Here is a 17,219-nt window from a genome sequence, read left to right on the forward strand (position 1 = left end):
CACTCGCTGAAGAGCAACTGAACTGGTGTCACTTTTAGCAGACAAGTTTTCAAAAAATAGTGGCAAGAGATTAGCTTAAAGCATTTAAAAAAAAAAAAAAAAGTTTCTCCCTTAATGAATAAAAATTGACACCCCAGCTGGCAGAACACCCCCTGGACTGAGCCACCTGACCATTTCAGCCTCCTCTCTCCTAATCACCAGGATATTCATATGACCACAGCCTCAAAGATCATTCCAGTGCATATTTGTGTCTCACAATTTCATATCCAGAGGGGTTCAGACCATCACAAATGATCAAATAATTTTCTAAAGCAAATACTTTAAAGCTAATGAAAATAAGGATGCAGCTAAAATGTTGTGTCTAGCATAAGCTTATTTGCTTTTTGTTCTCAGCTTGGTAAATAATAGTGCTCCTATAACTGACATTGTTTGATACTGCTGTTAACAATTCTAATACAACAAAATATGAATATACAGCCAACAGTCAGAGATCTTCTCATTATTCAGGTAAAGAGAGAAAAGAAAAGGAGATACAACGGAGATCTATAAAATTGTGAGTATTATGAGAAAGCTTACCAGCAATATTTACTCTTTGTTGTAACAAAATGACTAGGATACAAATTCAAACCAAAATTAGAAGCAATTTCACACAAACTGAACTATGGAGATTATTACTGATACATGGCATTGACCCAGTTTATATGGATTCAAAAAGTACATTTATGAATTTATGGAATGAAAATTGGGAAAAGTACAGCTTTTCCTTTACTATCCTTAAAAAGTGGCAACTCTGTGGCAATATATTGACAGACAAGAGACCTGAGAGGTAGCCAAGACAGCAGTTATTAAGATGGAGGACAGCAGCTGCCTGAAAAATCAAGTAAAAATTGATTCTTTTATGCAGCTTCTGCCAAAACAAGAGCAAACCACAAAGCAATGTGTTGCTTGCATGAAAAAACTGTCTTGACATTTAAAGCCTAAATCCCAAGAAAATGCACAGTGCTTAAGGATCTGATTCACACTTCTGCAGATAAGTAGGCTTTTGTTTCATGTAATGGAACTAAATTCTTGAACTCAAGAGTTTTTCCTTAAATGTAGTTTATTTCTTCAAATAATATAAATTGTTCTAGAGACTTCCTTTTCTTAACATTGGGATGACATTCAATTCAGATTTTCACAAAATTGAGTAAAGAGACAGCCTAGTTAAAAATAAGAATTTTTTCTCAGTTATTCCTCTTATGCCATAGTAATGTGACACTGTAAATACAAAACATACCCATAACTTTAGGAAGTACTTATATGAACAATGGGCTTAATTATGTTGCTCGTATTGAACTTGAAGTAATCCCAGTTGCACTGAATTTTCTATACCTTTATCAATGAAATTGAAAAGAGAAATGGAGCAAAATGAACAATTTGATTTTGGAGCAATAGTTAATGAGTAGGCCATTCCTTTTTTTTTTCTCCTTTTTTTTGTTTTGTTGTTGTTGTTTTTTGTTTTTTTTTTTTAGAGGACTTTTTTACCACTGTGTGTTGTTTAAACACAGCCATCATTTGCCAAGAGAGACTTTCCCCTTTAGCTGTTGCCTCAAGCCTTGCTAGTACTGCCCAACATACAAGTGGTGTCACAGTTGCAAGGTCACACCACAGACCTGCCCTCAGCTGATTGTCCCCAGGTCTCCCAGGCCACCTTCTGCAAAGCTGATGCTTTCCCATGGTAGGAAATTAATACTCCCAGCAAAAGTGTGAATATGAACCCAAAATTAATATTCTCATTTGCTTTTACAGTACTGAAAAGGGGACTATTTTAAATACCTTCTGTGGAATCATCAGATTGAGTCAAGAAATTCTGGTGTTTCCAAGTCTGACAAGACTTCTAATTAGATTGTTGAACTATTTTCCTATCCAGGAGTAGCCCAAACAAGAACAAAAACCAGTAAGTAATTGCAGTCTACATTAACCTTTACCATTCAAAAGCTAACCCATGAACACTCTGGTTCTTCATTAAAATCAGTTTTAAAAACCTTTTTTTATTATTTACAAACCTCCAGGCTATGCATGAACTTTTGTGAGGTCCCACTGATCAAGTAGAGCTTATTAGCTTCCAGACTCCACACAGCCTACAAGGTTCAAATTTTAAAGCCTCAAAACCTTTTGCCCCAGACTCCTGACATTTTCACTAACTTCATTTGAAATGGTGATATGTATGCACATTTCTTTGACCCTCACTTGTGTACATCTTCTCCCTAAAATACTCTAAAGTCAAAAGAAAGTTGCAAACAGCACTGCATAAACAGTTTTTTAAAATGCAAGCACAGAAAGGGCAAGTTTAGCAAATTGTCTGAGCAAGAAAAGTATTTGTTAGGGAATGTGCCTTAGTGTGTACTTTAGTACTACTTTAACTCCTCACATGAACAAACCTTATTTAGCCCTCACATTTTGAAAATGTGGTTTAATTTTAATTGAATGCAACTCTTCCTGTGCATTGCTGGTAACAAATGCAACTAATTTAAACCTATTTTAAAAATCAGGAGACAGGACACATGATGTAAAAAGATCAGGATAACCATTCTGAGTTTGAAATTTTAAATTAAAACATTGGGATATATGAGGTTCTCTCTTGTGAATAGTGAAACAGCAGGAGCATTCCGAAACAGTGAGGGGTCCTTCCCCTGGATTCCTTAAGTAACTCCACAATTCTCTTCTGTTTTAAAAAGAGAGATTATTACTTAAGAAGGACTCCAAGAGAAGGAGAGGTAAGAGCAGGGACAGGTTGGTATTTAGTACTGCAAAAACTACCACTGTACCATAGCCCAAAATTCAACAAAATATAATACATGAAGCCAAGACACCTGGAGGAAGAGAACTTCCATCACCCATCTCTGCCTGTCCGTACTAGTTTGAAAACAAACCAGTGGGAGATTACAACTCAGAGCTACAGCTTAATAAGAAAAATGAAATAAAGGCTGAAAACACTGGCTTAAACTGACAGAGTCAGTATACAACCTGACGTCCTGGTGGCCAGGGTGGTGGTGACAGTCCAATTAAATGGTGGTTGCAGTCCTGTTGGAATGATGAGTGCGGTTCTGTTGAAGCTGTGAGCCTGTGGAAGGGCCTGGTGTCACATCCACATTCTCTGGAAAAATCCCTTAGCCCAGGATTTTTCTCCTGGGAAGCTGAGAAGCCTCAGAGAAAAGTGAAACAATTCTTATCTCATTTGCTTCTCCTGTGTTTTGCTCATCTGGAATGTGTTTGGAGATTGTTCACCCACAGGTGATTGTTTCATTGGCTTCTGGTGTGAATTGTTTTGACTCATTGGCCAATCAGGGTCAAGCTGTGTCAGGACTCTGGAAAGAGTCCGGAGTTTTCATTATTATCTTTTTAACATTCTGTAAGTATCCTTTCTGTATTCTTTAGTATAGTTTTAGTACAGTATTCTTTAATATAATATAGTATCATAAAATAATAAATTAGCCTTCTGAGAACATGGACTCATCATTCCTTTCTTCGTCTGGGGGCAATGCAAGTACAATAGCCTGGTCTCCCTCTGAAGGTCCAGTGGTGGTTATTGAGCTCTTGTCCTCCGGGAATCCAGCAGGCAAAGGCTGCCTGTGGTGCTCCAAACCTCAGATTGTATCCAGGCAGGAATGCTTGGCTCCTCCCCCTGGGAGGAGCATCTCCCAGTGGGATGATGGAACTCTGTGAGAGATGCAGTGAGACTTGATGGCCCATTGGTGCTCCTGGACCCCAGAGGGAGTTATCAGGCATGAGATAAGGAGCACTGCCCCGTCTGTTTTAACAACTTATGAAGACGGTGACAGAACACACTCTTGTGGTTACATCTTACACCGTAACCTAAGACACTGTCCAAGAGTGGGAATGAAGTTCATGGCCCAGAAGAGTTCATTATCACAGCACATCAGTTCCATGCTTTTCAGGGCCAGTGGATGCCATGCCATTTTCTCAGGACAAAAATGAATTGAAGTGAATTGAACAGAACAGAATCCTTCAGTTAGAAGGGACCTACAGCAATCATCTAGGCCAACTTCTTAGACTGTGTGCAACCACTCAGGGCCAAGGAGATATTTTTGCCCTAAAAGGAATAAAATTGTTAGTCATCATTTTTGACCATTGTAAGGTGATTTAGAAAACATCAAACCAAAAAATTTTCAAATTTTCTTGCCTCTTTTCTACCCTATGTTCATTTATATATTTCTACGGAGTGGACTATATTATCAACTATTTAACTGGCAAGAAGCCATATCAATTAATACCATAAATGTCTTATTCTATATTTTTTTTATTATAAATAAATTTTATGGCAGAATTCCTGTGGACATCTTGTAGATAATGATTTATAGTACATAGTGTCCTGAAGGCATTTTAAGAGTTATTCTGCTCCCTTTCTCCCCTCTAAGAGGGTGAAAATTTAACAGGGAATCAGAGAGTTATATTTGATTTTAAAAATGTTGTTAAAAACAGGGTGGAATTTGAAGGATTCTTATTCTCATAAAAAAAAAGGCAAAAAAGCTTTTAAAATTGTCTCATAGGGCACATTTGAAAAGTATACAAGTAAACTGCCATTATCTGTATGTTAGGATAACTTGTGCTTTAGTGTCTTTTCTGTCTATTTGCTGTGCAAACTGCTTAGGAGCAGAGGAAACCATAAGCTCCAGGAGCCAATCTGCCACTGTTGTCTGTTTATGTAGTCTGATAGAATTTACATGGGCTGGCAGAAAATTTGCCCTTTGCATGCTTTGTCTCTAGGGAAATTTGGAAGTATGTCCAAGTTTTATAAAATAATGATGATCACAAAATACACCAAGCAAAAATAACAGATTTTCTAAGGTCTTTTCTAAGCAAATTAAGTCTGTGGACAAACAGAAAAGAACAGATAATTCCTTAAAAGAAAAGGAAAACCAACCCATTTATGCATCAAAGTTAAAGTGGGTCACTCTGCAACATAAAGCACATTTTTAGTGGATATAAATTTAGCAGCTCTCTGCAGCATTATGCATGACAGCTGTCTTGTGATATTTCAAGTATAGAACAGGTCCCTGGAGACACCATGTAATTTATAATGGACTAACCATAATGAACCATAGCAGCCAGAAAAGGAGCTGGTTCCAATGAAATAAGGAATGTTGGTTTACTTGTCTTATAGGAGCATCATGTTGAAGATCTCACTTATCTGGGATCAGACAGGAGCAGTGGGGAGGTCAGTTTATTGGTCACTAGAAAGGAAAAAACCAAAACAGAAAATCTCCTGTTTGTCTGGAGTATGAACTTAAAATAAAGAAAACAAATACAAAGGATCACAATACACTTTTCCAGCAGACTAATAACTAGCAACCCTTTTCTCCAAGTGCACAGCAAATGCCTTTCTGCTGTTTGTGCTGGCAGAGCTTTATCATAATTGGTGCAGTAACAAAATCCAGGGATACCTGCAGGGCCAAGGGCTCTGCCTTCCTCAGCTGTGCTGCACATTAATTAGGCCCCAGCTGTCTACAAAGGCACTCTTTATTTGTGATGTATCTGTTACTCCATTTTTTCACAGGGTCCTTGCAGGTAGGCTGAGGGTGTCTATTTGTTCTGTTCATGGCTACCAGGGACTGATACCCAACAACCTGCACAGAGTGTGGGACATGGTAAACAGATTAAAGGTGCTCTTTTCCAAAACATAAGGGGATATTTAGCATGTCCGTTCAGCGCAGTGATCTGTAGACCTTGTAATTAATGAAAATTTAGTTTTTCAAGGCCTGGAAACTTCATTTCTATATCCTAACTTCTTACAAGACTTTGATGACATGAGAAATTATTAAAGATATTGTTAATGTGATGAGAGTTTCACTTAACATTTTCCCATTCTGTCACTTTTTCCTTCAAAATAAGAGTAACAAAGTGCTCTAGTTACATAACACTTTGCAATTATCAATTAATGATATAATTAAGGCACAGGTATAACAATACTACTGATGTGATAGTTAACATCTAATTCAACTGCAGTGGAGGTAAAGCAGAGAAGAAGGGGGATGCCACATGGGAGGCAAACCTGAGGCAAGTCCCAATCTGACAGCAGGCTTGCTGTCTATCAAACAAATGTTTTTGGAAATCCCAGAAGTCCTTTCCAAATTCACATTATGCAAAAGCTTTGGTAATCCTAATTTAATTCCTCATAGCAAAGTGTCAATTCCTGCACACAATTGTCATCCTGTTCCAGAGCTGGGTCTCAAACATAGAATCCTGCAAGAGACATTCAGTGTCTGCTAAAGAATGATGCAGGGGCATTACAGTTTGACTTCTTCTATTTTCCAATGTCCATATCATTCTGTTTCATTAGAATGACAATAAGTCTCTTTAATTCTTGCAGAAATGAGCAAAGCCAGCTCTCAGCAGTGTACAGATTTTGCATAAGTTGTTGTTTCTATTTCAACAATACACGTGAGTGCTTGCAATATCTAGGCAAAGCATTTTCAATTACAGGGCAACAGATTTGACTTGTTATCTCAGTTTTTAAAGGAGAAAGTTCTTCCCTCCCCTCCTCCACTGATACAATGGCTAAAATATTTCTCAGAGTGTGCACAATCATGGAATGGGTGCTTAACACGTTTGGAAATCCTTTGGGCAGAGTAAAGGGAGCAGGATTTGGTATTTGCTCTCAAGTATTGTCAAATGCAAAATACACATCTAGGGAAAACGTAAGGACTTGGATGCTGGACATCCTTTCTTTTCATCAACACCAGGAGCTATTATCTCATATCACTTTCCTGGAAGCAGTCTTAAATGGGCAAACCCAGGTGATGGATGGCTGGGCTGCAGTTAAAAGACAGGCAACCACGTTCTGCCAGAGGAGCAGGCAGTATTTACTCTAAAATCTTACAGCACGAGAGAGGAAACAGCCTTTACTTTCCATCTGCCTTTCCTTCCCATTTTTATGTTTGTTCCTTTTGTCTAGACCCCATAGAAAGATTTGCCCCTGCCTCTTTTTCTCATCCTTAACTAGTTTGAATGTCAAACCTTCTCAGTAATCACATTGCTTTGGGTGGTAATGAAGGCAAATAAATAATGCTTAACCTTTCTTAAAGAGATCTAGAGACCCTTCCAAAACCAATTAAGGCTTATTTTTTTGCTGGAATTAGCCAAAGTCATCACACTAAATTTCCAAACTTGTCTAAGAAAAAAGCCATTAAAATTAAGGCTGGGAAAGGAGAAAGAAAAATCTTGTCCTTCCTACAGTCTTAAAACCTTCTAATTTTAAAGTGTGTTATGAGTGGGAGAAAAAAGAAGAACATAAATTAGGTGATGCATGTTGCACTTCATGGCTGCTTGAGAGAATGGGAGGGAACTTGCTGGATTTCACCACACTGGTTTTTTTGGTCTTTTTTTTTGTTTGTTTGTTTGTTTTGGTGGTGTTTTTTTTTTTTTTCTTTTCTTTTTGTTGTTGTTGATGTTGTTTTGGGGTTTTTCCCCCTTTTTTTCTGTCCAGCAATTTTTTCCTGTCTATTTGGCACATATTTCCAATTCAGATATCTTTTGAATGATGACTAACAGCAGCAATAAAAAAGCCTTGATTTTTCATAACCTAAAACAGAGAAGCACATCAAAAGCAATCCAATTTGTCTGCAAATCTTGCAGATAAATCTTGCTGTCCTGACATGTAGGTTTTGATCTGTTTATTATCCACATTGCTTCTCCTGTCAATGTCTTCTCACCTGAAGAAACAATTTCTTGGCATGACATGGAAGTGGGAATATCACCCTCAGCAATGGAACTGCACTGACCCTAGCATGACCACAGCAGCTTTTGTGCTGTGGGTTTATCACCCACCTCTTGCCCTTTTTGCTGCTGTCAAAGAGGGTATGACAGGACTTCATCCCGTCTCCTGCATGACACTGCACTCCTGTGCTTCCCGTGATGTCTCTTCACAGCACCTTCTCAAGCATCAATGCCATGAAATTTCAACAAAGGGCTGAAGATTAAAGACTGCCATGATCAGTGAGACCCTTCAGAAAAGGGAACGCTTAACAAGGACATCTCAAAGGTCACAGTTCAGTTTCATGTGGGCTTAGAAAGCAGCAGATTTCAGATGTATCAACCAAGCTGAGAAATCTGAGTACCTGTGACCATAAATACTCACAGTTACACCGAGCTCTACTCAAGTTCCATCTCAAAACAAAACAGCACCAAAACCAAAAATGTGCAGTTTACATGATTTAGTTTTTAAAGCATTTTAAAGGGAACTTAATATAGCTGGATTTCCTTGGCTATATTTTTTTCCAAAAAAGAGAAAACTTAAAAAAAAGTGGTCTCAGCTGGAAGTATGCCTCTAGCCATTAGAGTGCCAAAATGAATGCAGTGTGTCAGCTGTGACAATCTGTCAGAAAGAGAGAAAAAAAAAAACTTTTGCTCCAAGAGTAAGAGGTGTTCAAAAGTTTTGCCCTTACACTGAAACAAGCACTCCCCCTCTCCCCAAAAACCTGGCCCAGAGCCTCGGCCCAGGGAAGCACATCTCCTTTTATACAATCAATTTTCATCACCTGAATAGACAACCCACATTTCTTGACATAGCCATCATTTTTTTAAAAAACATATCCCTTGATTAGACTCATATGAACACCATAATAAATGAGTCATTCCAGATATCCCTCAAGAACAACAAGCATTATGGATTAATAATGTCATACTGCTCATTAATTTTGATAACCACAGAATTTATGTCAGTGAACATGCTTGCTATGTAGTTATAATGTTGCATTTATTTATATGCAGCACTTACAATGTGTTAGATGCCAGTTCCCATTATTTCACTGTTTCACAGCCATTCAGTATTTGACAGATGCATAATTTCATTCTTTAAAATACTCATTTTCCTTTTATAAGTTAAGAACTGTGATGTTAGATAATTTCTCTCATGTTTTGTTAATTTTAGATTATCAAGATATGTTCAACAGTGCAATTTACCCATAAGAAGTCACTATTAAGGTTTCTAATTTGCAATCCAGTAAATTGAATGAAGGAGAGGCCATGTCATGAAGTGTTAAAACTCAGAGTAAAGGAAATAAATTATTCAAATACCCTATAGTACTAGCCTTCTTTTTGTGCCAGTTGATTTGATATAACTCCTGTTAGGATGGGATAACATCAAATGCATTTATAAACCCAGACAAGTGAAATAGACATTTTTGATTTGGAAATGATACTCACCAATTAATATAAATATTTATAGTCTCTGAAATCATGAACCAGTCTCAAAGTATAAATACTTGCTTCCTATCTTGTAATAATCCTGAAAATAAGGGGCAAGAGTATATCACAAGAGTTGTAATAAAACAAATGTGCTGACATTTCAGTCTTTTTTCAGAACTCATCTCTCCTTTTCAGAAGCTTCAGAGGAAGATGTGGTATTTTAAACAGTGAGAGAAGGAAGTCTTATTTGAGCTTTCCTTAACAGTCTGGAACACTTTACTTCTCATGTTCTGTGTCTCCTGACACAGAGTCAGCATCCTGCACCCAGCAGCTCCTCACCTCAGTACCATCTCTAAGGCTCAAGGCTTCCCATCTTCACTCTCTGCAGAGCTGAGTCTTTCATCCACAGAAAAGACAGACAGAACAGATCAATCATTAAAGCAGTGCTGTTGTGGGGCTGGTACAGGGAATAGCCAGGTGGACAACTTCAAAAGGAATTACCAACTGCTGTCTGCATTTCCAGACAAAGATGAGAATTTGGCAGTTTTAGCCTTTGGCAGCCTTTTGTCTGATGGCCATTTGTTCCCTTTTCTGGTGCTCCATCTGCTCCCCCTGAAAAGAATCAACTGCAGGAATGTGCAGCTACAGCTACCAATGAACACCCTGTAGTATCCCCCTTGTAGTAATGCTTGAGGTTTGGAAACACAGCTATGGACTTCCTTTTATTAGAGCTGGGACAGCAGACAACAAGAACATCCAATAGACACAAACTGCTCACCCAGCACAGCCAGCAAACAGGTGTAAGTCTGCAGTATATCTAAGGCTCAAGATTCCACTAAGACAGAAAGAAGCAGCAAAACCAGACCTGGATTAGTGGACATTTTACTTCTTTGGAGCACAATGAGAGACCCAGATTCTAATCTCTGTCCAAAGCAGTCAGAGCCTCTCATGACCATGCCTGACTGCTCTCTCCTCTGCTCATCTTGAATTGTTCTTCAACTGAACCACTCAAACAGGAAAATCTAAATCCACCATCCTGAAAAGGACAGAAATTTGTCATCCAGAATCTCTACTGTTTGACCCTAAGTAGGAAGAGGAAGGAATGAAACTTGGGACTTCCATATCTGAAGTCCACAAATTCAGAGTTAAGACCATTCACTGTAATAGGAAATATCATCCCCCTGCAAACAAACCCTTCCATATTTCTGTAAGGGGGACACCAGCAACTCACCATCAGCAACAGCTGCACAAGAGTTGACTCTGAGGAGGTGGTGCTGAACCTCTGGGATTTCTCAGCTGTTCCCCCTGCTCTGAGCCTTTCCTTACTGACCAGCACCAGGCTTCTCACTGCACATTGCTTACACTCCCCAGACACTCCAGTCCCCCAAGGGCTGCACAGGCAAATTAACACCATGATATGGTTCCCCCTTCCATCCTACACCTACATTTCAGGTGCCTCAACACCCAACTTCTGAGTCCCTTTCTGGCCCAAACTCAGAGTTATTCACTTCAGATTAGAACTGAAATCTGCAGCTTTGAGAAAAGAGCCTGCTCAACATAACACAACTACATGTACATATTTTAGGTTTTCTTTATTTATATTTTTAAATTCAAGAATTACACACTAGCCAACATTATTATATATTTACATGCTGAAACTGGCTGCAATAATTTTAAATTCAAGAAAATATCTCTTATGTGCTACTCATTTACAATCATCATTTTACTACCTCATAAATCCCAGAGGTTAGCAGTCCTTTTGAGAAAGACATGAAGATCTGATGCAATGATATCCACTAGTATTTTGCATTTTCTAGCCATTGGAAAATGTGCATTATGTGCATATAAGAAAGGCTACAAGGTCATTAGTAAGGCTGATGATTACTACATTATGAAATAAATAGTACTAAGTAAAAGATAACTCAGAACTGTGCAAAGACAGTACTAACAGAACCATTTAAACACCCATGCCAATAAAAACGTGATAGAAGTCAAATCATAGGCAGTTTGTCAGAATTAATCATGTTTCAAATGTTCTTTTTGTCTTGAACTGAAAGTAACAGGACAGACCATGAACCATACAGCCTGGTGAGTATCTGCCAAATGACAGGAACAGTGAAAACATACAAAATGCTATCAAATTGGAATAGATGACCTCATGTCTGAAAAACATTAAAAAAATACAACCCTTAGTATGAAAGTAGAGGTGAGATTTTTCATCATTTAAGTTTCATTTTTTTGTCAAAGCACTTACAAAGAAAATAATTTTATATTTATGAAATGCTAGTGTTGCATATTCTTGTAGAGATTATCTATTTCAATTTTATATAATGGATATTTAAATTCTTAGTATTTTTACAAAGTAGAATAGGGCAGTCTTTTTGATCAACAACATTCCATTTGCTTCTTAAAAATTTAGACAAAGTTCCTAGTGCATTTTACTAAGCTTTACCTTTGGTGTTAAGCAGTGACTTTTTAGATTTCCCTTTTAAACAATTTCTGGAGTGAAGATTCTTTGGCTTTGGGGGACTATGCTATCTAACGACAGTCAAACATCCTGTGGTTTTTGTTTTTTTTTTTCTTAAAGAAAAATATAAACCTACTATTAAATACCATAAGAGACAGATTTCAGATTCAGACAGATGCAATATGCAGGCTTCTGTAATGAAATCGCCGACAGCTGAGTTCTCACTTACCTGGACACCTTCCCCTCTCCACTCACTGGAGCAACACCAAGGTGCCTTATGGTAGGTGAAAACCAGGCCCTGTTAGTTTTGGCTAGTCTGAGTACTGAGTGTGGCCTGAACATTTTAACCATACAAAACAATCAGCTGTGCCAGCAGGAACGTTGCCACGGTGGCTATTTTACACTACAGCACTTCCTGTACTATTTTATATCTGGAGTCCAAATCTGTTTATGCAAAAGGGTGTTTAAATTACTCTGCTAGAGCACTGCAATTATTGTACTTAGTAAAAAAAAGTCACTAAACAAATACTGTATCTATTGACTGCTCATTTACAGCTTATTTAATTATTTACATAATTTTAGGACACATTAACCTAAACCATAAGTAGAATTAGCTTTTTGCCTTACCATAAAGTACAAATTAGAAGTTAAAAATGTTTAAGAAATCTGATAATATTTACACACGTTCAGCTTAAGTTATGGTTGCTCACATCGTATGTTCTATGTACACATAGCAAAATGTTTTGATCACTACTGATATAGTATTGTACCCTGGCCATCCCACCCTAGATTATTTTCTAGAAATAGTTACTATTTTTGCCTTTTTTTTTTCTTGGTTCCCTAAGGAATTTGTTGGTTTTGAAAACTTACTAGTGGACAATGCTGTTATAAAAAGAGAGAGAAGAAATAGGCAAGCAATGTGAGGACTAGTCTAATTCCAGATGCAAGGAGGTACAGTACTATCATCATGTCAAACGGTGCAATACTCCATACGAATCATAAGCATTGATCTGCTGATATAGAAATGCCCAGTTACCCTGTAGAGTTAGTTGTTTGGTTTTTTTTTCTAAATACATTACTCTTTTTTTTTTTTCTCAAAAATATATTCATACACTGGTTGATGATAGAAACAAAACTATTATTAGCTTATTCCTTTAACACACCAACATGTGAATGTGTGTGCATATATATATATATATATACTCAGCACGTGTATATATACACACATATGTCCATACAGACATTTGGGGGTACGTCCATATGCACATACAGTTGGAAAATGTTTCACATCTGTTCACTTATGTTTAGCACTGTGTTATAGGATTGGAACACAGTCTAATATTTATAGTGAAAATAAATTGAGGCTCAATTTTAATGCACGTTTTTCTGAAATAAATAGGATATTTTCCCCAGGTATAAGACCACCACTTATTTTCTCAATGCATTGTGCTTTTGTACCTTACAGATTTTATGTCTTTTTTTTTTTTATTCGAATGTAAGAACTCTCTGAAGACCTCTGCCACATGCTGTTATCTAGGACTCTTGTTTTCCTCCTGGGAATGAGAAAAGAAATGGTCACAATGTCATTGCTTGAGTCTTTCTTCCCAGTCATTGAACTGCGATAGGATAGAAACATAACATTCCTTATGCAAACACAGAAATATGTTGCATGAATTTTCAGTTCTGAAAATGTGTATCATACTTACTAGCAGTCATGTACAGTATATATTTACAGATTGATCTCAAAGATTTCATTAAAACTGTGCCATGTTATAGTCATAATTCCCCCATGAATTTTGCAAAGATGAAAAACACCTTAATTGCTGGCTATTATGTCTAATAGAACAATAAAATGTGCAACTATAATTATATTACAAGTTTTTATCTAAATTATTAACTTTGCTATTTTGTTTATTGAAACCAACAACAATTAACACGATTAAAAAGATCTAGAATATTTATTTTCGGTCAATTCTAAAGTAAAAGCAAATTTATTCTAGTTTACCTGGAGGGTAGCACACATAGCAAACCCCGTGTCTCATGTCTGTTGGCATCATTTCCCACTTTCACTCAAGTATCTCAGGAGTAAGTGCTTACCTGGGGCTCGAGTTATGCTTTTTCCTTGATAGTGCCTCACCAGCCATCTCACCCCCATCTTTTTATATCACAGTGTTAAGCCTTAGTACAAAATGGTAGAATCTTTCTCTATCACTAATTTTATACATCACATTAATAGCCAGAAGAACATAGTAAAAGCAAAAGTGCTCTTTCCCCACAGATAATTTATCTTTCCTAGTGACACCTGAGCAGAAACCAAACATTTTCTTTCACTCTCTGAATAGCAATATCAGAGAGTATTATGGCTTGTACTGTAGCTTCAGAAAAGTGAATGTGCAGTTCCAGGATTCGATCTCTGTGATTTTTGTAATAGCTGAAGCAGTTACCAATGCAGAGAGTCAACATATTCCCTGTAAGGTTTTATATTTGATGTGTATCAACCACAGAAAGGCTGCGAGCTCCCTGCAGTCACACTCTGCTTCTATGAAACAATAAAAGGAGCTGTCAGCAATTTCTGAAATGAAAGAAAAGCTTGTACAGTAGAATACCATAAGACTGCTTTCATTTAGGATAATTAATATAATTTTCAAAGAACAGACTTTGAGGAGAAATATTGGATTTTGATATGCTCCATTTCTTAAAATTGGGAAAAAAATAATCCAACATGACTCATACCTATCAGCTGAAATCCCAAGTGCATCTACAAAGGTTATTGCGTTATGCATGAAATGCAGTCACAAATTTACTATGTGAACAAAGACCATAATTTTCACTGGGAAAGTTAATCACATCAGGGAAACCTATCTCTACATATTGCAGAGTCTGAGCCTGGAGGCAGTGTGTGAATGTACACAACTTCCTGGCAGGTAGGGTGTATTGCAAATCCCATCCCAGGCTCTGAAACTATACTTTCTTATTTGAACCAGAAATAAGCATATGAAGTGCTCAAAAAAAAAAGTGTGAATATTTGCCTATTAGTTCTCAGAACTTCTCTTCCTATTAGTGTCATTTACTATCAAATGGGGGGAGAGGAAGGGGAATCAAAAATAAAACCACAGAACCTTGTAAGAAAATTACTCTTTTGAAGAACAAAAAAATTAAAAAATATATTTTATGAAAAATATTCTAAAGAGTTTTTTTTAGTACCCTGAAAAAAACATTTATACTCTCTAGTCTCTTTCAAAAATTTGTACACAGATGAGAGGTAGTATGGATGCAACAGATGTGGCTTTTGCTTCTTGAAAGATTGTGTCAAACAATATTGGGGATCTCATCTAGTAAAAGCCATCAAGAATTTTTACTTTTTATACAGATCTTATGATTGCTGTTTTCATTACAAAATGAGTTCCACAGTGGAATAAGTGACAAAAAATTTTGTCTAATTTTTTTTTCTACTATATATTTTGCTATTTTGTAAAAATAAAGCTCAGTGGAATGAAAAAAATCTCAACCTTTTAATTCAAGAAGCTTCCCAAAGAAAACCAGAAATTTTCTAGTTTTTCAATGGAAATCACCCTAAAGCAGGAAACATTCAACAGTGTACTTAAACTCTTAAAGTGATTGCTATGAATTTCTTTCCTTTAGAACAGTGCATTAAGGAAAACAAAAAGTGAAATGTTATTGCCTAATCCAGACTGAGAAAACACCCTGTCAGTACCTCTTGTACAGAAATAGATATGCTCAGATCCTAACTGCTGAAAGAGGTACAGAACCTTTAACCAACAGCAGGAAGCATAATGCTGGAAAGATGAAAACCTGGAAGGAATCACACAACTCCACACGAATATTTCAGATTAAGGTGTGTACAACTGAGAACATTCACCTGCACTGTGTTTGTGTATATGTGTGTGTATATAAGTATGTGTGTATGTATATATATATATACGTGTGTATGTATATATATATATATACGTGTGTATGTGTATATATATATATATACGTGTGTATGTATATATATATATACGTGTGTATGTATATATATATATATATATATATATATATACACACACACATTTATGTATATGTAGCCCCCTGTCTCCCTGCCCCTGCACTTTGTAATTGCTCTCTCACTCTCTCTGCCCTGGAGAAAGGGCACCACAGCCTTCCTTCAGCCACCTACAGAATTACTATTTGGGCAATGAATTTTGGCACTTTGGACAGATTCCCTTTCCTCAACACAACCCAGCAGCATCTACCCATTCAGTGCTGTTGCATTTTTATACTGTCCCCACATTTCTCTATTGATCCCAAACACAGTCACTATGACTGAGCATAGGTTCTCTCTTTAAAATACAAACAAACTAGTGCTTCTTGCTTCAGCTTCTGTGCAAACACCCAACCCCAATATCATCAGTCAAAGGTTCAGCTCTCTCAATAAATAAAAGGAAATACCTGAATGTGGTTGGGAAACCTCTGACCATCATCATCTTGGAAAGATGATAGGCACTACTTGTTTTCAAGTTTACACATTTAAAAAGTAAAGTGTATGTGTTTCATAAGCATGATATCTTAGTACACTCTCTTAAGTGTATATGCATGCCTTGGATATGCACTTTCCCTAGAATGGCATGTACTGCTGTTGAAATTAATACTTGTTTCTCAAATGCTGCTCTATAATTTGTACCACTAAACTCAAATGGCCATTGGGAAAAAAAAAAAGAAAAAAAAAAAAAAAGAGTGAGGGACAATGAGACAAAAGTGATTTTCAAAACGCAATTTGCCTTTACACTCAAAATGCACTTATATTTTGATAAGGGGATATGTCCATACTGCAACGTAACATATGTATGGTTTAGCAGATACAACCAAAACATTATAAAAACAGACCATAGAGTGGGCCAGCAACTAAGGTGTTTTAAAATAACTTTTTGTCCTGAATAGAATTTTTCCAAGTCCCACTTTTGGCTGTACAACTGATTCGAAGAGAAAATCCAGTTCTTTCTTCCTGCGTGGCTTTGTTTCTTAGTTCACATAGTAAAGCCAATAGACGATGTTGAAGAAGGAAAAAACCACGGGGAAGAAGATGCGGGACCATCGATCTATGGCATTGACATCAGTCAAGTCAGGGATGGTGATTTTCAGCTGCGACGCGCGCCTCCGTAGCCGGCTCTTCTTCTGTGCCACGTGCCGCTCCAGCGCGTTGCGGCCGAAGCTGTGCCGGGGCAGGCCGGCCTTGCGGTACTGGATGCTCGAGGTGTCGTAGGCCAGCATTGTGCTCCTAGGGTCCCCAAGCCCCATCACAGCCTCAGAGGCAGCCATCTCGTTTTTAATTTCCAGCGTGCTCAACAAGATGTTTTCGTGTGGGTCCATCTGTAAAAAAAATAAGGCGGCGGATTTAGCAGGAGGGAAAGGAAGCCCGGTCAGCTGCAAAATGAAGCCATGCTGGTAAGGGCCATATCTAGCATTGCTAATTGATTGGATGTCAGCCTGAAAGACTCTAAGCATAGCTGTGATTATATTTATTATTATTTATTTGTGACCTCAAGGAGAAATAGGGCCAGTATTTTAT

At 37.4% G+C, this 17,219-nt stretch overlaps 1 protein-coding gene across 2 annotated transcripts in view; it reads right to left on the reverse strand.

The window, feature by feature from the left end:
* Positions 1-10,759: 10,759 nt before the first annotated feature.
* The window catches only part of GABRB2 (gamma-aminobutyric acid type A receptor subunit beta2), a 138,062-nt gene continuing 131,602 nt past the window's right edge, over positions 10,760-17,219 (reverse strand). For both annotated transcript variants that reach the window (XM_066559960.1, XM_066559959.1), the window contains one exon: positions 10,760-17,020. In XM_066559960.1, coding sequence (XP_066416057.1) covers positions 16,673-17,020 — 348 coding nt within the window. In that variant the 3' untranslated portion in view covers positions 10,760-16,672. The remainder of the gene's footprint in view (positions 17,021-17,219) is intronic.

The sequence above is a fragment of the Molothrus aeneus genome, chromosome 15 (assembly GCF_037042795.1).
Source record: "Molothrus aeneus isolate 106 chromosome 15, BPBGC_Maene_1.0, whole genome shotgun sequence".
NCBI classification, from domain to species: Eukaryota; Metazoa; Chordata; class Aves; order Passeriformes; family Icteridae; genus Molothrus; species Molothrus aeneus.